The 25965-nt window shown below is 29.1% G+C and overlaps 2 protein-coding genes across 7 annotated transcripts in view; one reads left to right on the top strand and one right to left on the bottom strand.

Moving 5' to 3' along the window:
* Cht7 (chitinase 7) overlaps window positions 1–3222 on the top strand; it is a 33802-nt gene extending 30580 nt beyond the window's left edge. Inside the window, exons 6-9 of the mRNA XM_065504444.1 lie at window positions 29–140; window positions 201–1171; window positions 1234–1435; window positions 1788–3222. Of these exons, the coding sequence (XP_065360516.1) occupies window positions 29–140; window positions 201–1171; window positions 1234–1435; window positions 1788–1993 (1491 nt within the window). The 3' untranslated portion in view covers window positions 1994–3222. The remainder of the gene's footprint in view (window positions 1–28; window positions 141–200; window positions 1172–1233; window positions 1436–1787) is intronic.
* A 10886-nt stretch (window positions 3223–14108) lies between these two features.
* The window catches only part of promL (prominin-like), a 32121-nt gene continuing 20264 nt past the window's right edge, over window positions 14109–25965 (bottom strand). For 2 of the 6 annotated variants that reach the window (XM_065506323.1, XM_065506324.1), the window contains exons 2-16: window positions 25457–25961; window positions 25247–25391; window positions 25053–25181; window positions 23783–23970; window positions 23556–23720; window positions 23370–23494; window positions 22929–23094; window positions 22683–22852; window positions 22353–22462; window positions 21559–21663; window positions 20636–21491; window positions 20446–20567; window positions 20158–20208; window positions 19544–19684; window positions 14109–15437 (exon numbers count right to left, since the gene is read on the bottom strand). In XM_065506323.1, coding sequence (XP_065362395.1) covers window positions 15326–15437; window positions 19544–19684; window positions 20158–20208; window positions 20446–20567; window positions 20636–21491; window positions 21559–21663; window positions 22353–22462; window positions 22683–22852; window positions 22929–23094; window positions 23370–23494; window positions 23556–23720; window positions 23783–23970; window positions 25053–25181; window positions 25247–25391; window positions 25457–25754 — 2883 coding nt within the window. In that variant the 5' untranslated portion in view covers window positions 25755–25961 and the 3' untranslated portion in view covers window positions 14109–15325. Of the gene's footprint in view, window positions 15438–19081; window positions 19143–19543; window positions 19685–20157; window positions 20209–20445; window positions 20568–20635; window positions 21492–21558; window positions 21664–22352; window positions 22463–22682; window positions 22853–22928; window positions 23095–23369; window positions 23495–23555; window positions 23721–23782; window positions 23971–25052; window positions 25182–25246; window positions 25392–25456; window positions 25962–25965 lie in introns of all 6 variants that reach the window. The other 4 variants (XM_065506325.1, XM_065506326.1, XM_065506329.1 and 1 more) reach the window with 4 other exon arrangements.

The following is a 25965-nucleotide window of genomic DNA, read 5'->3' as shown; positions in this document are numbered from 1 at the left end:
TTTTGTTTATATTTTGAAAATTTATTAGGATGAAATACCAGAACCCATTCCAATTTCAGTTGATGAAGTTCTTGCAAAGGTTCGCAAACCTATTAAGAAGCATAAGGTTAAATCTGGCTCCATAGCTAAAGATCTAAATTGTAAGTTTGCAATTAGAATTGCTGAAAAATTTTCCTCTAACATTTTGTTTCATTTATTAGCTCGTCCTGCTCAAGTATTCTGCTATTTGACCAGCTGGTCCTCGAAACGTCCTGGTGCTGGCAAGTTTGATCCTTCTCACATAAATCCCAAATTATGTACCCATGTCGTTTATGCTTTTGCCACATTAAAGGATCACAGACTTTCTGAAAACAGTGACGATGATCCCGACAATTACGAACAAGTAATAGCTTTACGTGACACTAACCCTGATCTACAAATTTTGTTGGCCATAGGCGGATGGGCTTTTGGATCTACACCCTTCAAAGAACTCACTTCAAATGTGTTCCGCATGAACCAATTTGTTTACGAAGCTATCGATTTCTTGCGCGATTACAAGTTCAATGGACTTGATGTGGATTGGGAATATCCTCGTGGTTCAGATGACCGGGCTGCTTACGTTAATTTATTAAGAGAGTTGCGTGTAGCATTTGAAGGCGAAGCTAAATCTTCCGGTCTTCCTAGACTGCTATTGACTGCCGCTGTGCCAGCTTCATTTGAAGCTATAGCAGCCGGTTACGATGTACCAGAAATATCGAAATATCTTGATTTCATAAATGTAATGACCTACGATTTCCATGGTCAATGGGAGCGCACAGTGGGACACAATTCTCCATTGTTCCCACTTGAATCTACTACTGGCTATCAAAAGAAATTGACTGTGGATTACAGTGCTCGCGAATGGGTGAAACAAGGTGCTCCCAAAGAGAAGCTGCTTATTGGCATGCCTACCTATGGCCGTTCATTTGAACTAATAAACGAAACTCAATTCGATATCGGTGCACCTGCATCTGGAGGCGGAAGTCCAGGCAAATTTACCAACGAAGCTGGTTTTCTGAGTTACTATGAAGTCTGCTCATTCTTGGCGGCTGATAATACAACATTAGTGTGGGATTCTGAACAACAAGTTCCATTTGCCTATCGCGACAACCAATGGGTGGGCTTTGATGATGAACGTTCTCTTAAAACAAAGGTATATTTAGTATATAGGACATAGTAAATAGTGTTTTTAATAATTTGGTTTTTTTAATTTAGATGGAATGGCTGAAAGAACAAGGTTTTGGTGGCATTATGGTATGGTCCATTGATATGGATGATTTTACCGGCCGTTGTGGAAACGGAAAATATCCATTACTAAATTCTCTTAACGATGAACTTAAAGACTACAAGGTAGCGCTAGAATATGATGGCCCCTATGAATCCCGTGGTCCCAGAGGAGCTTACACAACCAAAGATCGTAAGTATTTTTAAAGATTCCTTTTAGTATTTCATAAACAATTTGTTAAAAAAATTTATGAAAGTGGGTCTTTAGACTTTATTGAAATTGGAGCCATTTGAAATTTCCGTTTTTAATGTTTCTAATTTTGAAAAACCCGCAATTAAATTCACGTCTTTTAAAAATGGAAACAATTCGACAAACGAACACTTCGTTTCGACCCTACCGTATTGCTAAATTTTTCAAAATTAAAATTTGAATTTTCAATGGCTCCATGTGTACAAAAATCTGAAGATCCATGGTACATTTTTGAATTATTTACGTTAGAATGAATGATATTTAATTGATTTACTTTTTTTTACTATACCTTTAGCTCATGAGGTGACCTGTGAAGAGGAAGAAGGTCATATCAGTTATCACAAAGATTGGAGTGATTGCACTCATTATTACATGTGTGAAGGTGAACGCAAACATCACATGCCATGTCCTGCCAATTTGGTATTTAATCCCCAGGAAAATGTATGCGATTGGCCCGAGAATGTCGAAGGCTGTCATGTACCTACCGAAGCTCCAGCCTAAAAATAGTTATTATTTTTTTATATGTTTACATCTTTTTTTATTTACCGACATCCTCACTGCCCCCAGTGCAATCAGAATTAAAAGGGACGTGAAATGCATTGTTTTTTTATATATTTCTGTAAATAGTATTTATTTACACTGAAGAATATACACAAATGTATGTATGTATGTAACATAATCTCATTAATAATTCAACGAAATTTTTAATCTTCTCTGCTCTAAAATATTCGACTTGAATCTAATCTAAGACCAATTGCAAATGCATGTGTCCTTTTTGGTTTTTTGTTACTATCTATAACACGAGTTGTTTAAATATTAACACATTTTCCTAAATTTACTTACGATATTATGTTAAAACAATGATGCCTTTTAATACTCATCGATTTTTTTTATAAATTAGAAAATATACTCACTCGTATTGGCAATTTTACTCATATATTAAAAATAAATTTAAAAACATCTTCAGCTGCCTGCCCTACATGCACCCGATTATTTGCATGGTTGCTCCTCTATCTACTACTATTAACTTAGTTTTAAAAATTTTAGTTTTTAGTTTACTGTATAAAAAAGATACATACAACATTATTGTTTAATAGTTTAATAATAACAACACTTTGTTCAATTTGTTACAATATGTAATTATTTTATATTCATATATATTTTATTTGTATTTTATTTTTTTAATAATTCATTTTGTCGTATGTACCCTTTTTAAATTACTTGCCTATTTCCAAAAAAGAAAACCACAACATCAACAAAAAATACTCTTTATTATCAAATAAGACAACACCACTTAATCAAAGAAATTTTAAACTAAACACACTCAAGATCACAAAATAATATTAAATAAAACTTTATCTAAATGTGAAAGCACGCTCTATTGTACATAAAACTGTGATAATTCTTAACTACATGTTTCTAAAAGATGTTTGATTTTCTGCCTTTATTGTTAAAATGAAATAGTTTTAAAGTGTTCAGTTTGTTTCTTTCTTTTTGTTTTCTTTTTTACTTTGACTTGTTTGTTTCAAAATTTGTTTTAAATAATCACTGCTTTTTTTACAAACAACCACAAAAAAAATCTGTATTATAGTCTTATGTTGAAGGAAATAAATAAAACTTAAATTCATACATAAATAAATAAATATATTGTACCTATATGTTGTAGTTATGTATATGTTATTATGTACCCCGAAAATTTAAATTGAATAAAGAAATTATTTAAATTGTAATTGATTTTTATATAGCAATCAGGTAGGTTGACGAGATGTTCATGAAATGGAAATTGACAATGCTGCTGGAATTTCATAGTGTTGTTAAGGATTTTTCACTATAACTTCCCAAAAAAAAAATAACAATAGATAAATATGATTAACAATTACATGCCTTTTTCTAAATGGTTTTCTAGTGTACTGGAATTACAATATATGAAAAATGATAACCGCTCAAGTTCTGAAAAGCGCATATCGCTTAAAATTTGAGTTTTAAATTTGAAAACGCCAAACAAACAAAAACGCAAGAAATTTGGCGTTTTCAAGCAGCTGTAAACCGTATATACTGAAACGAATACCAAATCGCGTTATTTTCAGAACATACTGAAATGCGTTTTTCAAACCGTAAGCGATTTGAAAACGCTGCGCTTTCCAGAACATGGGCGAATGTTCTAAAGCACGACAACTTTTTGTTTGCCTGAGACTTCGACGAAACCTATTCAATACCCTTTATCTTCATCAAATTTGTTAAAATATCGGAAATCTCCCTCCTGGGATACCTTTCATGTGTTCTTTAATTCTTTTTTACAAGAGCCCTATACCTTTCAACAGGCCAAAGTTCCAAACATGCATGGTTTCAAATCGGGCCAGATATATGAAGGCACTCTGTGCTGTTTTAAGATAGTCAAAAAAACCGTGTTTGTAGACACTCCGTAATTCATCGTACCTGATGTCACAAATGATAGGCTTCTTTCTTCCGGCTTGGTTACTATTTAATATCGTGAAAATCGGTCCACAAATGGACCTCGATTTTTGACCTATTTTTTACCTATATCTGGATTACTAAGTCATGAATATAGACAATATGGATATCTAATAATAGATACTAGCTTAACCTGGTGCACTTCGCTACCCCTACCCTAGTAAAATTAAAAAAAATATGAATGGAAATACGAAAATAACACATACAAAATTTGAGAATCTCTCAATTACAATTCACTTGATATTCGAAAATAACTAATTTTGTATGGGAGATACCACTCCACTGCTCTGAACCCACCCATTTTTAAACCTTTTATGTAAATATCAAGCTTTACTTTAACTTTCCTTTATAAGGGAGGGGTCATTCCTACTAAGCCGATCGTGCTTAGCTAAACTTCGAACAGGGATCAGGAATAAATTCGTTTTTAGCTAACCTCCTTGGAATGGTAATAAATTGATTGATACAGAGTTTAACTTCTTTTAGAATTATAGTTCTCCAGATATTCAAAATTAATTATTTACTTTGCGCCATAATCTGTGTAAAATGGTAAGAGAGCTATGCGGCCAAAGTTTGAAAAACCTTGCAATTATTACCTTGTATGGGAGGTGACTCACATCCTTTTCTGACCTCTCCCATTTTGGGTGCTATGCCATCTAATCTAATTCCTTCTATATTCAGCTAAACTCCGCACATTAATAATAAATTACTTCGCTAAAAGTTTAAACACTTTTACAATTATAGTTCTACAGATATTCGAAATTAATTATATCCTCTGTATAGGGTGTACCATGCCCACTATTCCAATACCGAACAATTTCAGCGAAACTATGCAAATTTATAAAAGAGCCATTTAGACTAAGTTTGAAGAATCTTGCAATTATAGTTCACAAAATATTTAGAAATAACTATTTACTTTGTATGCGAGGCGACTCACCATTTTTTCTGACCCGTCCCATTTTTCATTAAACTTCATGCAGTGATAAACCATTGAAAATCGTCACAATTATAATTCTGCACATATTATAAAATAACTATTTACTTATCTACAGTTACATATTTACCCCCATATGCATAAACAGGTTTTTAAATTTGTCAAAGGTTTATAAAACAAATTTTCACAATTGGTCAATTCACAAGGTCTCTTATCATGTCATATTGTTATAATGTCCTAATATTTCACAATGGTTTTTATTGTTTTTCAAGCAAAAAATGCCCTAAAATAATACTACTCGGCGCAGAGACCTGCGCCGAATGCCTAAGACTCGGTTAAGCCGTGCTGCCGAGTCGTGATATATTAGGACATTATGACTGATAAGAGACCTTGTGAATTGACCAAATATGTATATTTATTAAAGCGAATTTAAATTACTAAAGTCTTTTTCTTTGTTTTCTATAACAACTCTCACTTAAAACAGATCTAAATCAATACTGTTTAATTGTTTCTCTTATTTATTTACAACAACAAATTGGACAAACATGCATTGCTTTGTTTACATTTTACCTTAAGGTTCACATGTACACTTTTTTGCATATGTGTTAGTAACATCTTTAAACGCTTATAACTCCTAAAAAACTGAACCGATTTCAATAAAATATATATTCTGCACTTCTGTGAGTAAATCCCTTTAAAATGGTATATTTCTTGCCCAAATTGAATGTATAATGTGAGAGTAAAAGGGGTCTAAAGAAATCGACTTGCCTATTAATATTATGATTTCAAAGACCAATGACGTTAACCCGAATTTTTTTTAACAAAAGTTTTTTTTCGCTAAATATTAAAAAAAAAATTTTTTAAATTTTAAAAAAAAAATAAAACAATTCGAATTTTTTTTCCAAAAAATGAAAAACAACTTTGGAAAAAAAAATTTTGTTTACCTAAAAATATTTAAATTTTTTTGATTTTGAAGTATAATTTGGTGAAGGGTATATAAGATTCGGCACAGCCGAATATATCTCTCTTACTTGTTTTTATAAAATTTGACCTCAGTTTTTTCGCTCATTCTTTTGCATCTGAATTCTTTAAGGCATTGCGATCTGTAACTTTCGGAACTTTATACGACTTTAACCTAGCATTAGCTTTGGCTCTGCGCACAAAATAATCAGAGCATTTAACTTTACGAGCTGCTTTTCTAATAGAAGTGTTCGGTGCTCTTCGAAAGAGTTCTTCGACTTATTTTGCCTTACCAATATCTGTTAGACTTATTTTCTTCCTGATCCAGGTTTCCTTCCAATGTTGAAATCTTCTTTATACTGGGCTGTTACTAAATGTTACGAAAATGTTCGAAATTGTGTGCAAAATACATTCACCCCTATCGTGAAAAACATGTGAAATTTATGTTCCCATGAAATATTTATTTCCCTCGAAGGGAAAATTGCTATCGTGATATTCCCCTAAACTTTTCATTCACAATAGTTGATTTTGTTCGTAGCAGCTGTTTATTGTTTACAAAATTTCATCTAAAAATTTCACAACATGGGGAATTTTTTCACGTGAACAAAGTTTATGAACGAAAAATGGGAAATGGAAACATATTTCATGTGAAGTATTGATTCGCGATAGGGGTGATTGTAATTCGAATCGATTTCCTTTCGAATTGGATTAGGGAATATGCCCCTTGTTTAATGGCTTTGGAAATAGTGTGACGATAAACCTTCTTATATCGTCCCCTTAATAAAACAATAGTGTATAATTTTTTTGCCATTTCGAAATAATTGAGTTTAAAATTTTTGTGTTAGTAGACATCTAGAACAAAAGTAATATTTCGATTGATCTTTTGACCCACTTTGTAGAAGTAGAATTTTACCAAATTTTGACCACATATAGAATCAGTTATGTAAATTCTTATTATGTATATGCTTATACACTATTGTTTTATTGAGGGGACGATAGTTAGCTATTTTTTTTTGAAAAGTTTTAAACATTTTTTCATGTACTTTTTTTCGGTGACAATTTTGACCGAAATACATAACTTAAAATTCATAACAGTAAGGAAATTTGTCTCATTCGCCAAAATATTGGATAAAAATTCGATTTTATTTTAATATTTCTCAAAATTTGTTAATTTTTTCCTTAATTGCTTGTTCAAGTGGCCTGGGTAATTTTAAATAACTTTTTTAACCATTTTATATAAATAGTAAAACGTTGCATATATCAGACCCGTTCGGAAATCGTTGTCCGATTTGGCTCAAATTTTCAGCACTTAACTTTTAGTCCTAGTCACCCTTCAAAATTCGAAACAAAATTCCATACAACTGATTGTCACTCTAACTTGTATATATGGACAAGCTACTTTCGTTCACTGTAGCTTGTTCGTTCACTGTTTAATCCATTTGTGAATTGTTTTGAAAATAATAAAATTTCTAACACACTTTTTAATTTCTAACTTCTAACTTACGTTTCAAATAACAACAATAATTACAAACAAATAGTTATAATTTTACGATTTAATTTATTTATTGAGAAATTTCATGTATCAAATAAAGAACATTACATACAGTGAATGTCACTTAAAATCGTACACCATCGTAGTCAAATTTTATTCATTAGTTTTAGAAAGATGATGTTTTGGAAATATTTTAAAATGCTATTATTATATTGTGTGCGCTATTACCTATCAGAAAATTGGGTATTATTTTAATTGCCCTTATCCACAAATAAAAAAATTGGGTAAGACTGTCAGTGCCCAGAATATCAACGCTTCATTTAAAATCGTAAAGGCACTAAAAAATAGCAAATGATACCCTACAAAGTATTAGGATTATTTAATATTACATTTTTTTTTAATTTTTCAAGTTTTAATTATAATTTAATATAATTTTACGAATTTAAGTGAAATATGAATTTTCTGATGTTCTTTAATTTTCATCAATATTTTTTTAACGAAATGAGGTTTTGTTAACTTTTTTGTTGAAATACATATTTTTTGTTCCAATTAATAAAATGACTTTTAATTTTTTATATAATCACCTATTATTGCCTGTATAATTTCATAATATTTAAAAAAAAAATATGTTGTACGATTTTGAGTGACACTCACTGTATAACGAAACTACGCTGATGAAATAATTAATTGCAGTAAACACTCTTGATAGAAAACTAACATAAAAGCGGAGAAATCAGGAAAAATTAAAATTAAATTGATTAAAATGTTAATAACAATTAGATCAACGAAGATCAATAAAGATCAACTAATAAATAGTGCTGAAAACAAAACAAAACTGCTTGTTGTAAAAGTTTTCTATCAAGAGTGATTTCCGCTAAATGCATAATACAAACATGTTACATAGGGTAAACGCTCCTATAGTCGGCATGACCCAGTAGTCGGCATTTTTGACTTAAAAGCTTAATAAATAAGAATAACTATAATTTTATACAAAAGTAAGATTTAACTTTAATTAAACATACACTCATTTATCTTTATGTAATGTTTAAATTTGGGTGAGATGAGTATTTTCATCTATTTTTGTCCTCATTAAGTGACCATCTTTCAACTGGTGCGGAAGTGCCTGTTTTTTAAGAAATTTTTTAGTGGCAAGGCCAACTAAAACAAGTTAGTAACCATATCAATTTAAGTAATATTTTTACCAGAGTGGTGTTAACAGATAAAACTTTGTTTAAATATTACCTACAATGTGAAAGTTTTCACAAAAAATAATTTTTTTGGTTATTTTAATTGATGCCGTCATTAGGAACAAAAATTTCTATGATTTTCAATAGTCGGCATAGTGATGCCGACTTCAGGAAAATTGCTAATTTTTTGTATTAAGCTCAAATTCTACAAATATGTTTATTACTCATCTCTCTTGACAATAGATTTGAAGAAAATGAGTTTGAAATGAGTTTACCCAATAGTCGGCACAGTTTTAATTGAGCATTTTAAGAACTGCCGAGTATAGGATACCAAGCATCCTGAGCTCGGCAGCAGCTTTTTATTTGACTGGAGATCGTTAAATAGAGTAATATTTAGAGATTCAGTAGGTATTATTAATTCTAACATCTTAGAATTCCAAATATGGACACTCCAGAAAAAAAACCCATGCACCAATATCCTGAAAAAGCCTTAAAATATTTTCTATGCGAGAGAAGGCCCGATTTCTGTATTAGGTGCCAGTAAACAATATGGAGTTCCGCGTTCAAAAATATAGGACAAATTATACGGTTCCGAAGGTCCTATGAGAATGGGGCCGCAAACAGTGTTATCTAATTCCAAAGAAAGTGAGGATTAACTTAACACGGTTCAATCAATCGTGAAGAGCAGCAAACCATGATCTACCAGGAAAGAAATGGTATAAAGGGGTTTTTAAACTGTTCTCTCTAAAATAATCATGTAAGGTACCTTAATAAACAGGCTCTTTACTAAATCAGTTGGAGTTATTAGTAGGTGATCGGCCTGAAAATGAGAAAAGAAACGGATTTGGATCTAGCTTTTGAAATAGTCAACCGACTAGCTCCTAATATGAGCGTAGAATTGATTCCGATGACATTATCGAAGAGAACAATAACTTAAAAATAAATTATCAAACTATTGAAATTGTGAGTAATCTTACCATAGAGGCAGGCACGTTCATAATTAACAAGGAAAAGTTGAAAATATGGTAGTATCGCCAACTTTAGCTGCAGAAAATCACGATGAAACGTTGAAACCTGTTCACTACTCATCTCCAACTTTATCAAATAATTATTCAAATACTTGGTTTCAGCCTTTTAACTGTTCAAGTCCAATCCCAACAAGTTGTAGTTGTACATTTCAAAGTTTTTTAATAATATTATGGTCACTGGGATATTGTATATGATTGTGGTAACCATAATATGTTTACGTTACCATTAACATGATTGTAAATAAATATATATTTATGGCAATCATTTTCATGATAATGATTTATCATAATATGTTGATCTCAGAATATGATAACCATAATCCTAGAACAACACAATATGTTGAAGTATTACATCATAAACATGGTTGCCACAAACACATAAATATTTACTACAATCATATGTATATGTATATGATTGCTACAATGATGTGAATGGTAACTTAAACATAAAATAAACATAAATGGTTACCGCAAACATATACATAATTACAGTGACCATAATAGAAAAATAAAATAAACCAAAACAAATTAAAAAAGGAAGATAAAACGAGTTAGGGGCACATGTGAAGAGGATTTGGACACAGATCCTGAGGATGATGGTCTAAAAACGTAGGATATGATATTTGCCCACAGTGGTTTCACCTCAAATGCACTAATTTATGTTTTTTATTAGTATTTATTTAAATGGCTGATATTTTAAATAAAAAATAACTTGAATTCTTTTAAGATTTTATTCTTTTCTTAATAAAAAATGCTATGCCGACTATTGGGTCACAAATTGCCGACATTAGGATCAAGAGTGCCGACTTCGGGCACAAATCGTGTTTTTTCAAAAAAACGTAAATTGCTCAAATTTAATAAAAACTGCTTGAAAAGAATTAATTGAGTCTAAAACTATACAAATTACTAAACAACAATAACCCATTTACATCCCAATACCATGTTCGCACTCATAATGGTATCACTTTAAAAACTGAAAAAAAGTTAAACTGCCGACTACTGGTGCATTCACCCTATAACGTGCAAGTTTAAACTTGCAGCACTCAAAATGTTTGTATAATAATTTATTATTACACACATACTTATCGAAATCAATTGCAATTAAATGGAAGTGATCAAGTTTTGTTTATGTGAATATTATTTTTATTACTTTTAATTCTGTTTTTTTTTGAAACTCATGATTGGTATTTAGTATTTTTTTTTTTTTGTTTGTTTATTAGATTTGGAATGACAGTTTAATAATAATATATATAATAGATGAAAAGTACATACATACATACATATTCCTATACATACATATGTGTTGTTTATATACGTAAGTTAATACATATGTGTGTTAAACTTTCTCCTTTAATTCGTTTATAGAATGGAAATAATTTTTAAAACAGATCATTTTCATTATCAATATATGTAAATTATTTCAATTTAATGCCTTACGTTCATTAAAATGTTAAATATTTTTATTATTTATTTAATTTACTATTAGTTTTATTTGGCAACTATATTGCCTCCGTTCTTTTAATTAACAATTTTATGTGTGTGCTCAAATATCTTTAAAATGTTTGCTTTTTATTATTATTTTTATACTTAATTATATTAATTCATACCTTATATAATCAAAAATTTTGTTTATCATTCATTGAGTTTACATTGCTAAAGTATTTAATAAAAATATCATTGTTATTTAAAAATCAAAAACTGACTAATGTCCCCTTTATGCAGGTTGCAAACCAATAAAAATTGTTTATCAATACTTTTTTATAAATTAGCTAATAAAGATTAAAGAAAAAGTGTTTTAATCAGTTAATATGATAAAAAAGAAACTAATTTTAAAAGTGATATATACAAAACGATAAAGATAAATATATCACTCATGTGGCTGATCTAAAACTGTAGACAAACATAGAGAAATATTTTGGAGTTAAATTTCTTGTGACCATAAACATAGAGTAATACACATAGAGCGGATACTAGAAAACAAACTCATGATTTTGTTTTCACATAATTTTTTTTATTAATACTTTTTTAGCCCTAAGGTTTTTGATAACTGAGTTAGGTCTTTGACAGAAGAGTTACCGATCTATGTGTATTTGTTATCACAATTCTGAGTATTTTTTTTTACTTTCATAAAAATATTCCGAATTTGTAATCTGTTTTAAAAGCGAACTTACTAAATTTTACTCTAACACAAAGAATTAATTCAATTTTCAAAATCAAATTATAGTTTATCTCTTAACCATTCCGTTAATGAGTTCATAGCCTTAATTTGTTAGTAATCCAAACCTATTCAATTCATTCATTTGTGAATTAATTTCTTATTGAATCATTAAAGTTTTCTTTAATTCAAATTCATTACAAAATAGCTTTATAAATGTATTGAGGGATTCAATTTCTCTTCAGTTCAAATCTATTACAAAAACCTTTTGTAAATGATTAAAAGCTAAACAAATTGAAAGAAAAAATATTTTAATTAAATTTGAATCATTCAAATATCATTGTTATGAATTAATTCTATTGTGAATAAATGAATTGCTGATATTAATTCTGAATTAAGATTTTAGTGAATTAAGCTAAAATTGAATACATTAATTCGAAGCTCTGTATGTAGGTATATAAAAAAAAACTATTCAGTAGCTTTTTAATCAAATATTCTTTAATAAACTTTTGGAATTGTTTGACTGATACGGATGTTTATTGGATAGGATATACTTACATATAAAAGAAGTAGACATGAATGTTTGTCATTGGACTTTGTTTCTTGAAATGTTTAGTTCTGTAAAACATCATTGAACACATAGCGGTGTGATTATACTTAAATGAAAGATGTGTAAATTTACATAGATTTAACTATAATAATTAAGAGACTTTAATGGTCGACTGTAGATGTTTGTAAAAAAGAGCAAATCGGTGGTTCAATATAAAAAGAACGTCAGTCATTTATTTTCCAATTCTAATTTTACATATTGTGGTAACTATTCTGAATTAAATCTCCCTAACTACTGCATTAATAGTTTGTGACAAAGGGCTTTGAAAGTTTATTTTATTTTAAGATGTCATTTTAATTCTGAGGTGCTTTTCATCATAAATCGCTAGACGATTTCTTATATGAATTATATTAAACAAATATTGAAATATATACCAAAATTTCGAGTTGTTTTTTTAAATACATACATATTTCACAAAATATTCAGTGGTTTTTTAATTGAATACCAAATATTATTTGTTGAAATCAGAGATTCGAACGAATTAACTCTTAATTCATTGTTCAAAATCAATTTTATGTCTTAACCATTACATTAGGGAATTAATTGGGAATTAATTTATAGGCTTAATTCCTTGTTACTTCAAACATTAAATTCATTCCTTTGAGAACTAATTCTTCATTGAATCTTTATTGAATCATTCAACTATTCATTAATTCAAATTTATTACAAAAAGTTTTATGAAATTTACTGAAGATTGAATTTGTCTTCAATTTAAATTTATTGGTTTATAATATTTGTTTGTTTGCTCATTTCTAGGTGGCCTGGAACGGCCACTTTGCGCGATTTTTCGCCTACTCAGAACTAAACTATTCGGTCGACTCTAAAAAATTATACATTGGAAAAACCATTTTTGGGTGAAAAATTGTAAAAATAAACAATCATGTTTATTCAGTAAAATTTGTCTCCTAAATTACACAACAATTAAACATCAGAATCAAGTATTTGAATTGGCCTATCTTACTAAATTGAAGAAGAACTATTAGAAAAGCTTCTAAACAGCCAATTGTTTTGGGTCCGAGTACCGGCCTTTGGGCGAAGTAATGGCAAATCCCAAAATTCAAATGGCTATTAGTTATTCAGTAAACGATTTGAAAAGAAAAAGGATACTTGTATCACATTTCTTACATAAATATGTTTTTCGTAACCTAGGCAATATTTATTTCAAAATTTTTTCTTGAAATCGGTTGAAATTCATAAACAGCCCAATAATGAATAAAAAATTCCGCGGGAGTTTGTTCCCCCTGAGTTTTTTCCCATTGAATATGAATAGGAAAAATAAGAAAAGGGGAAAACTCCCGGAGAATTTTTATTCATAATTGGTCTGAAATTGTATCAATTTAAAAATTATTGAACAGAAATTATAAATACATCTCTTTTTCAGTCTCAAATAATTTTTCGGCAAAAAAATAAACAATCAATTTAAATTTTCTCTAAAATATCGATCATTTTTATCGTCACCTTAAACGCTAAACAAATTCACATTAAAAACAAGTATTTTAATTGTTCTATCTTACTGAATCTTTCCGAATTGTTCATTAGCTATTTAGTTTTCTTCTTAAACAGCCAATTGCTTTTGGGCTCGAGTACCGAGCGGCCTATGATGCAAAGTGATGGCATATCTCAAAATGTCTATGTCTATAAGTTACTCATATGGCTTTAATAAAGATACATTCGTTAGTTATCGAGAAAATGTGAAATCACTCGTTTTAATTTAATCTTCATTAAGCATTATGAATTTCGTTGTGGCCGCACGGAAGAGATTAAAAAATAAAATATTGCACTTTTGCAAAATAAAAATATTCTTTATTAGCAAAGGGGACATTCTAAAATAATTTTTTTTTGTTTTCCATTAAGTTTTTTTTTGTTTTTTGTTTTTCATTATAGCTTTTCGATTTTATTTAATAATATTTCTTTATTTCTATTATGTTGCGATTAACTGCATACATTCCTTTGGAATGCCTTAAATTTACATGTATTTATATCTAATATTAAATACAACTATGGCTATTAAAAAATAAAAAAAGAATACATTATTGTATCATTATTAATATATTAAAACTGGATTTGATTTTTTGTAAAAAAAATTCAAATTTTCATGTATTAATTTGAATCGTTTAACAATTTCATTATATAATTAAATGCATATTATTTATCATAAAAATTCATTATATTAATCATCAGCATTGTTGATGTTTGTTTACAAATTAATAATAATAATAATAATAATCATAATAATAATAGTAATAATTATAATTATTTATAAAAATAATCTAACTCATAAAAAATTACAGTCTCACTGATTAATAAAATATATAATAAAAATAATTCCACGTCTCCCTCCATCAACATAATTAAACGGTCGTTTTGTTGTCTTTGGACGTTGGTTGTCATACGATTCAACACGTCTAAACTAAGTCAAAACCTTGGAGATATATTGGGTAGGTATATAATATGTATACATATATGAAAACATTTTGGGTCTATCTAAAAGTAGTTGGTACTAAATTTAAGAATTGAAATGTCAATTTTAAAGCTGTTGCCTTCACGATAAACAACCTCTACTGTAAACTCATCATCTTCATAATCATCATCATCATTGTTGTCTGTCAACAATGTCTTTAATTCGACTTTCAGTTATAATTTTTGTTTTCTTTTGCTTTTTTTTCCTTTAATTGTAATGTAAATGACTCTACTCTGTTATATTTTTTTGTTTTTCCTCTTATAAACACATTTTGGCAATACTGCTTGCTATAAGTTACATTTGGTAAATTAGAGTTTGACAAAAAGAAAGACTAAGTTAAATGAGAAAGTACATTTCTTTAACAATAAATATATGTAGTATGTATAAAACTATGATGGCTCTTTTCGAATTTTACTTCTGTTCCGTTGTATTATTTTGCTTACGATCGTTTCTCCCCTCATTGTTTAATTTTGGTACTCCATCTATGTTGTTTAATGAGAATACATCAGCTTAAAACTGAATTTCAATATAGATCACTTAGTCCTGATCCGAAGCGCCAGGATAATAATATGGAGGTGGGCGTTCATATTCAGATGCTGGTGGAGCCATTGGTGGGTTCTGATATCTGGGTGGACCGCCATCCCAATGCCTATGAGAAATAATAAAAAAAATATACAAAATAATTATTAAACATTAACATCAATTAATAACATGAGTTTGTAATATACATTTAGTTATTAGGAACTTTCAAATAGTATTTTTTTGTTTTTAGGTAAGGAGCAGATAAAGCTCGTGGGTTTTTAGTTTCCAGTAATAATTTACAACATACATACGTATTTATACATGTTTTCATATTGTAAAGTACACACATTTATATTTATATTATTATATTTATTATTATACACACATTCATATATCAAGATATGATATTGGTTTGTTACAATAGAAAAGTTAGTTTTTTTATTAATGGTATGTATTAATTAATGCCAGAAAATGCAAAGTTGCAAAAAAACTTATATTTTACATTCAATGATCTTTACGCACAAACTATAGCAAAAATTTGTTATTTTTCAAGAGTCACCATGAAAATAAATGTTTTGTAACTCAAGTAGAGTTTTTCAATCCCGAAATCCCGGAAAAGTTGTTCGAGAATTCCCGGGAATAAATTTTCTTTGTTTTATGCTATGTTTTTTGAACTTGACTTTCTCTAAAAATGCTTATAGCTCCAAAACAAATGCAGAAGATTCATACAACAAAAAATATTTAACCCAAATAGACTAATAACAAGTTAATTATTCAAATTATTCCAAAAAATTAGTGAATGTTCAGGGCTGTCACAGAATTCTATTCCCATCGAAAGTGGAATTATTTTAGTATTTTGATTTTTCACAAAGAATAAACGAAAATATTTGTAATAAAAACACCCTTCGTGGAATTGAATTTTGTTTAATATTATTGGGTTTTCTTCAAGTTTTAATTAACATATTTACTTAATTTTTGATCTAATAAGCAAAACATTGTCAATTCAAAATTAAAAATAATAAAATATTTATTTTTTGCGAATTAACAAAAATAGAATAAATATACAAATGACAAATGGTGAATTTGTATTAAATTTTAATCGGAAATTTTATTTGTATCCAATTACATTTTAACGCCAAATACATTTTTTAGCTTTTTAACGAAGTCTACATTCTTAAAGTTGAATAATTGTTATAGGCGGGAATTCCGGGAAATTTCAAAATTAATCCCGATTTCCCAGAAATGAAAAAATGCGGGAAAAGAAAATCTCTAACCTGAAGACATACAATTTTTGACTATTTTTTCAAATTTTAATTTATTTTTTTTTTGGAAAAAAATTTAAAAATTTTTTTTTTTTTATTTTTTTTTTAAATTTTTTTCGAAAGATTGAAGAAATAGCTATCTAAACTATTTGGGACACATTTTGCTAAGAACAATAGGTAATATGTTGCATGGATGAAAAAAAACACCTTGACCGATTTTGCTGAAAAATGTTGTCTGTATTACTATCCAATAGGACTAACCTTGGTTCACTTCACATGAAATCCTCCATATATATTCTGGATCGTTATAGAATGCGGAGTCGATATAGCCATCTGTATGTTAAAATCAACTTGGCAAAGCCCCAAATTAACTAACATACATAATTGATACATCAAAATATTCGCTTTAGTCCAGGTTCGATAACTATTTTAATTTGAGCAAATACCTAGATTTTTTACCTATTTTTTATCCATATTACTGAGTCATTAACATAGATAATATGGTTATCTAATGATAGATATTTCAAAGACCTTTCCAACGCCATAGAAATACTTCTCAGTATACTTTACTTTATTAAGTAAGAATTTATCTCTAATTGATAATCTCATCATATACGTATGGTTATTAATTATTGTCATCAGTTTTGATCTGGCTATCTCCTGTTCTTCTTTATTCGCTAAAGTTGGAGTATGGAGTCTTCTCCATCTACTATTATTTTAGTTATGAAAACTGTTCTTTTTCAATAGGTAATGCATGTGTTTGTCTTAGAGAAAGTATCCATTGTACGTATGACGGAAAATTTGTTAACGAACCATTTTTTTGATTAAATTTAATTACTAACTCTTTATTTTGTAAATTTATAGAAACTAAAATTTATTTTTATGTACCTTTTTAATTTTCTCTTTAAACTATATCTGCTATTCTATCTTGATATTCTAAAAATGTGTTCATTTCCTCATTAGTGAAGAGTTTTCTTAAATTAATTTTGATAAACATTAATTCTTTTTCTGTTATTTTTATTAGTTTCTGCTTCTTTTTTATTTCCAAATAAAGAATCTTTCTTTCAAACTCTTGAATATATCTCGGAATTGATTGAACAGCATTATCATGGAAAATATTAAGAATAATTTTATTAAAGTTTTTTATAAATTTTGGGATAATACCTTTATTTCGGCAACATATTAAAAATGTTATTGTTGCTTTAAATTTGATAATTTTGTCTTGAATGGTTTTGTGCCTATTAATTTTTTCCTCACTTTTTTAAATATAATTCATCATCTTCTTTTTATGGTGTGTTCTTGCTTTGTTATTCAATTTATAGTCTAATTTGTCGACCTTTTTATTTATAGTTAGGGCCTCATTTTATAAAACGCAACGACAAACGTTAAAAAAATTCTATGGAAAAAATTCAAGTTTAAAACCTTTTTCACAGTATTCTTCATACAAATTGCTTACGTTTCTGAGCACTTCCTTTTATAAAATGAGGCCTTTAATTTTAGAATGTTTAGAATAGTAAGGAATGATTCTCCCTGAAGAAGAAGGTTTTTGGTACCAATCACTTTCTTTTGCTATTGTAAATTTAATGTCAGGATGAAGTGAATTAAATGTTTTTAACATATTATCTATTTCATTATCTGAAATTATACAGAACAAATCATCCACAAATTTTGTGAAAATTTTTGATTTAACAGTAAATTGTTCAATGCATTGGTCAAGTAATGTTTTCATAACAATATCCGCTATAATTGTAGATGCCGGATATCCCATTGGAAGTCCTTTTTATTGCAAACATATCTTGTTATTACACTGAAAATATCGGTTGTCAATAATACGTCAACATATATCCTTTCTCATATTTCTGTATTTCTCTATTCTGTTCCGTTTTTTATGTATAATTCTTATAGCAAAATCTACAGGTATACTAGGGAACAACGATACGACATTAAGTTAATCTAACATTATTATAAAGTTTAAGTTGTCCCACCTTAGCCAAAATAAGCATGTAGTTGTTTGGATTTCTAACACTCCAATGTTTTGTTTTTGCATAATTACTAGGTCAGTTTTCATTCTTACGAATTCGCTAAAGTTTATTTGCAATTGTACTAAACATCATAACCGATATAGCACGGGATCTCGATATCACATTAAAGATTACCCAATATTTTGATAAAATTCTCTTTCGCCTAATTTCATATCAATTATTCTCTTAATAAATATTTATTAACATGAGTTAATCATCAGTTTGTGCAGTTAAATGAATATTGTGTTTGATAAAGCAGTAATGTATTGAATATTTTAAATAAGGCCATGAAATGATTTGATACATTTGACTTTTAATGGAAATATGCAATTATTAAAAATGAGCTGGTAAATTTTTAGAGGCATGGAGTTAATTTAAAATTAATTAAAATAAAATATAAAAGCACACAAAAACAACTGTAATCACATCATACCACATGAACATTATAGACCCACTCACTAGTGGTGGCTTAGTTAAAAAATTAATACCTAAAAGAAACCATCTGCCGACAATGCTTTTGGCCTTGTATCAGTAGCCTCAACCATATTTCTAAGTGTAAAAAATTAAAAAATACATTTATATAAATAAAAATTAAAAAAAAAACAATAATATTAAGATGTTTATAAGATGCATGTATGTAAATGAAATATTAAATTAAATGTTACTGTTTATTAATTGTTTTATGTAAGAAAAAGCATTTAGAAATGCTTAAAAAGCTGTTTTCATTATACTGTAACTACTGTAACTTGTTAAAAAAAATTGTAACAATTAAAAAAGAGCATTCCCAAATCAGTTATTACAACACATTAAAGGAAAATTTATTGAACGATACCAAGCTGTTAAAATCATTCAACATTCGAAAGAAATAAATAATTTATTTAGAAAAAAAAGGATGGATGGATAGTTTGTGGATTGGATGGATGGAAGGATGTTTTTCAGCATAAACTTACTTGGGTGCCATGTCACTGTAACGCGTATCACGTGCACCAGCTGCAGCCGGTGGGATGCCGTGTGAGGTTGATCCTACAGGATCCTCATAATATTCCCGACGACGGCGATCTTTATTCTTGCGTCGTTTATTTTTTGGACCACTAAACATGTAAAGGACAAAAACATAACATATAAAAATGTAATGAAGTTTTTTACGATAAAAACAATAAAAATTAAGTAAATATAAAAGTAGAGTGGAGAAAATAAATTAAAATACATAAATTGAATTGAATTTTGTTTAGATATTAGACTTTATTAGAAAAGTAATACTACTACAATATTAAAAGTAATTGAAAATAATCATGCAATTATGTATGTTTTAGTATTTAAAACAAATATCAGTTTGCATTGCCAATAGCCAACAGATTCGTTAAACATTTTGAATATTATTTTAGCATACATAACAACACATGACAAATTCACAAAACAAATATTTAGATTTGTAGTACATTTCATTTCTTTTAATTGTGTTAATAATTCAGTTTTTGTACAAGCAATAAAGTTGAAATTTTGAAATTATAATAGTGATAAATGGAAATGATTAACTGAAAAAGTTTTTTTTTAAATCACTTACTTTGCCAATGGAATGTGATCACGCTCACTGTAAGCATCATACAAATACTCCCTGAAAAGTTATTTGTTTTAGTTTATGATACAAAATTTTAACACACGTTCACAAAATAATAATGAAAACTACATGTTAACAATATATAGAAGTCAAAATGTTGAACAAAAATAAACTACTGTAAAATCATTCAATATAAATGCCATATAACATGGTTACTGTATTAAAAGTACAACAACCCTTTTACAGATTATGATTGCGTATGTGAGAACTAAATTTGAAAAGCGTTTTACTTACGATTCAACCAAAGGACCAGGATAGGGATCCGATTTTTGATATAGACTAGACAGCTTGACAGCAACTATTAAAGTTGGTAGGAAAAGTAGCACACACCAGAACACACCAGCCCAGAAACCATTCTAAAAATATGGAAAATTATCATAATGAAGGAATTTAAATAGTTAGTGCATATAATTGTAATACTTACTAATGGATCAACAATGCTATTACAGGTGGCCACAACTCCAGCCTCGTAAACTCTAGCCATGGGTGCGCATATACCAATCTTTTTCTCTACAGATGTTACCACCATTTGCAAATAGCGAATTATTTCGCCGGCAAAGTGATTGGTAAAACTTTCGGCAGTTGCTTTAACAAATGCGCGCCCATCTTTCTGTATAAAAGCTTGGGCCTTTTCAATTTCCTGCACCAGCAATGGTATTGAATCTTGGAATGGACGGTCTTTATAACTGAGAGTTTTGTCTAAATCTTGAGCCAATTTAATTAATTCAGATGATTGATTTTTCATAGGTATAACAAGATTTTGATCATAGGTCTCTAAATGCAAAGCCTGATTGCGTAAAGATATTTGTACGTCTTTCATCTCTGGACTTATGATCTTGTTGGCAGTTTCGCGCAATTGAATGGCTATTTCGGTGAGAGAATGTTTGGTAATATCATCATTTAAATTGTCTATAAAATGACTTGAATCAAAATCTTTTAAGGCAGAGTCTCTTAAACTCAAAATGCGTTGTTTGTCGGCGGCAGATAGTATTTCCACTCCTCTATCATCAAAATCAATACCTTGAACAAGATTCTCAAGAGTTTGATTGATTTTATAGTGCGATGGATATTCATTGATTTCATTTATATCGACCAGATTATTAATGTGCAAAACTTCGTATATTGTTTGATTGCTTTGACAGGCGGTGATAACATGAGAAATTCTGAAGGGAGGCAATGATCCAGAGGCAGCTTTACCCTTGATTTTGGAGGGATACATAATCTCATTTAAATCCACTAAATTATCGAATTCAGCAAAAACGGCATCATTTTGGGGATCCCTGAATAAAAGAAAAGTATTTATGTGTATATAGTAAAATATTCACTAGAGCAACCAAAAAAAATTACCTTAGTGGCACACAAAAGCCTCTGTATGTAATAATACCAATTAGGAAATGTATCAAAGCAATTAATGTTATGGCCGAAATCGTCAAGAAGATAATTGCAACAGCACTGAAAGTCAAAAACAAAGTTACTCACAATTAGTATGTCGTTTTCACCAAAACAATTTTTGTTTAAAAATAAAAATTTTAAATATTTTTAGGTATTAAAAAAAAAATTTCGAAATTTTTTTCTAAATTTTTTAGTTTTTTTTAATTTAAAAATTTGTTAGTGAAAAAAAATTTATGACAAAATTTTTTTTATTGAAAAAAATTCGGGTTGAAAAATATATTCCCCTATTTTGACCCATTGCAGGTCCAACATACTATGGCCTTATATACGTCGTTGCAAAGGACTTTGAAACTATCATTAGATATCCATATTGTCTACATTAATGACTTAGTAATCCAGATATAGATAAAAAAATAGGTAATAAATCGAGGTTGTATTTGTTTTTTCTTATATCGCAGCCAGTTGTGGGCCGATTTTCTCGATTTTAAATAGCAACCGAACCGAACCGGGTATATTTATGTATGAATCATGTATGTAAGTTATTTGGGGTCTACGGGAAGTTGATTTCAACATACAGACGGTCATACGGATATGGCTATACCAACTCCGCTATCTATAACGATCTAGAATATATATACTTTGTGGGCTCGCAAATGAAATAAATTATAATTTAAAAATAGATACGAAGAAAATGTCGAATAAATTAGATTAAAAATCATATTTTGTTGTAAAATATAATGAGAACTTACAACATAAGGAATCTGGAACCAGAACCTTTATTACAGCAATCATCACCATAACCATCTGGACGTTTGCCGCAAATGCCGCACAATAACGCAGCAACTAAGCATATTAAAACCTATAAGAATTGATGGAAAAAGTTAAAAATATATCGGTTTTATCATGAATAAATTTACAATAATAATATTTTTAAAAGTTTAAACATTGAACAAACTATGTAACATTAATAATTCCTAGCACTTTAAGCTTTAGTTAGACCTATCTCTTTCAATTAAACGCCTTAAAAAAGTTATCTTAATTTCAAATCGATTTTGGTAATGATATTTTATAAAACTTACTAATAATAAAATTGAGCATACACCGATTCCCATGTAGAATCTGTATGGGCCATATTCGTTACGATAATTATCGGCTATATTGGTATATTTATAGGTATTTGCTCCAATGAGTTTTGAAACCTTTTGCAATTCAGTTTTTATATCAGTTGAAGCTTTAAGCAATCCTTCACCTGTTAATAAATAAATGCAAAATACAAATTTATGAAATAAAAATAAATATGCATGGATGGATGTGGACAGACTTACCGGCTTTGGTAATGGCATCTACAATTTGAGGTGTATATATGGCGATTGTATCATTTAAATGTTTACGCATGGCCTTTAAAGCCTTATTGCCACGTTCTCCAGCCGAGGCTATGTCATCGCTAATCAATTGTTCTAAGTTTTCAATTATAGAAGTCACATCAGGCAGCTGAATTATTAAAGAAAATAAAAATATATAAACGTTTAAATAAATGCGTATAAATGTGAAATGCCTTATAAAAGTTCTATGGTTTTCCTAAACCAAATTTATTGTAAAAACATACCTTAGGAAAATAACGATCTACCATCTTATTTTATTTATTTTTTTTTAGCAGCATTAAATATAATATTTATTAATTTTTAATATATTTTATTAAATAAAACGAGCTTTTATTTACCATTATTTCAATAATAATAATAATACAAAATTGAACAAAAACTCACCTGATCGTAGTGTATTCCATTTGCATCCAGTTTACCAATTTCATATCTATTTAGAACCTCTTTGCACGACTGGTCTGAACATTTGTTAAGCATAACCAAGAGATCTCTCTTTACGCCACGTAAACCTGCATTCCAAAATTAGTTTGAGAATAAAATTTTTAAAATCGGAAATTAATATGTACGTACCATCACTTAATTGAGAAGCATACACTCGAAGATCATTCGTTATCAATTTCATTTTCTGCAATTTTAGCTGCAAGTCTGGCAGCTTTTTGAGGAAATCAGTGAGATAGCCCACCGAAACAGCCATCGATTTCTGTTCTAACTGAGTAATAATAAAGTCGGACGTTTCTAAATTACAATCAAATTATTAAAAATTATAAAACTTTTATTTAAATTCCAAAATAAAATACCTCTTAATATAAGTTCCAAGTGATCTGATAATTGTTTGTAATTATTTACTAACACATATTCCAACTGTTCGGAAGTTACATCCAAGAATGTTTGAGTATCATTGCTACCCGCACGAACTACGGCAGTGCTGTCATCGATACCATATTGCATATAACTATTGGTGGCAAATGCGACAATAACACCAAACCTATGGACAAATAAGATTTTTAGAAAACTCATCAGTAGGGGGCGGATTTATATGCAAATGCATGTTTTTTCTCGAACATCAAAATACAATGTAGACTAATTATCTATCCGAATCGCACATTTTGCTGCAAAATGGCATCGATTTGTTAGTGCATATTTTATTAATAATGCATATTTTTTTATATTTTACTTCAAAATGTATATTTATATGCATATTATGCCAATTTTTAATAAAAATATAATTTTTTGTCGATAATGGGCAATACATTGTTTCGACAAAAATTTTGTCATATTTGTTTTCATCGAAAGATTTTGTAACTTCACCTACACAGTAACAGCTCCAAGCAGTTCTACGAGACTGTCGTAAACTAGGGATTTTGGATAACTTAGAGACAAATGCACTACACAATTAACGTTTAAAGTTCTTACACTATAGATTACATAGAGACACTTAAGTGACAATTGTCTTTATGCTAGATTACATGGGATGTATAAAGTAACCAATTGACTTCTCTCTGCATTACAAATATCACGTCAAATGACCCAAAATATATAAATTGGAGTTAGCCAAGTGATCAGACATTATTAACAATTTCCGTCTATAAGTGATACATTTACTAATTGTTTAATTGCTCGGTTATTACGATATAAAAATTAAGGTCGGTTGCTACTTTACAGCACGATCAAAATATTGATGATTTTAAAAAGAAAGTCACAATATAGAAGCTCTATGGTTTTAAACAAGTATTCATACCAAGATATTACAATTAATATAAATATCCATCGTTTTTTCAGAAGAAAAGTTATTTTAAAAATAGTTTTAGAGCTTTAATTGTTTAATTCCTGGTATAATTTAAAGAGTTCTAACTGCTGGCAACAGTGTTGCGTATTTTTTGGAATTTCGGAATCCATACTTAATTATTTTATGTTTCTGCACAAAAAAATAAGTGCATATTTTTTAACTTTTCAGGTCATATTTTGATTTTTTTAAGCATATTTTAGGCGCATATTTTCCAATAATAAATGCATGAAAATCCGCCCCCTACTCATCAGCTATTGCTTAATTTAATAGTAAATGCTTACAATATTCCCGTTGCTAGCAGTATTAAAAAGAAACCAAGAAATACACGGCGACACGTATCATGTTTTTTATCAAATGGCTCCGAACGACCACCACACGCACCAGCACAACGGCAACAGCAGAAGCATAAGCTAAAAGGAAACAAAAAATAACAAAATTAAAGTAAAAAATAAAACATTTCATATTAACAATTTACCCTATAATGGGCATGGATGCAACTAAAACTCCAATCAGCAAAACTATCAATAAAATGGGCCAATAATGCAATATTAGGTCTCCCCATTCATTGCGCTCAACTTTTGGACCCAACTGAATTTTTGAGTCTTTAAACTGTAAATAGCCTGTAAATGTTCAAAAGAAATCGTGATAATTTTTGAAAAAATCCAATCATAAACTTATTACTCACCATCTGGTATTGGAGTTTCCCCGCCAATCAAAAGCCACATTACTTTTTGGGTGATATCATACAGGGGTTTCATTCCACGGGCATTGTATTCCGTGGTACTTTTATACGTTACATTTTTTGAATATTCCGTGTATTTTGTAGGCTTTAAGTTTAATTTGGTATTCATTTCAAATGCACTACTTGTTTTGCACAAACTGCAAACCACCAGCAGTAATAAACAAAAGCTCATCATCGTCTTCCATAATGACTTTGTTTGACTTAATCTTGTGTAATAAACATCTAACGTTTTCAATGTCATTTTTGTAAATTTTATTGTGAAACTATTGTATTCGTCTTTATTTTGTTAGTTTGTTGAAGGAATGTGTTTTTTTTTAATTTTTATTTGTTGATGAATGATGCTGCTGCATGCACACTATCATATAATTAAAGCTTAATTTTTCCTTCTATTGAAATCATTTGGCAATGTGAGGTTCTCAAAACGATCAATGTATCCATTAAAAAAGAACTGC

This window comes from Calliphora vicina, chromosome 3, assembly GCF_958450345.1.
Source record: "Calliphora vicina chromosome 3, idCalVici1.1, whole genome shotgun sequence".
Classification (NCBI taxonomy): domain Eukaryota; kingdom Metazoa; phylum Arthropoda; class Insecta; order Diptera; family Calliphoridae; genus Calliphora; species Calliphora vicina.
Note: the sequence above shows the minus strand (reverse complement) of the source record. Positions and strands in the feature narration are given on the sequence as shown.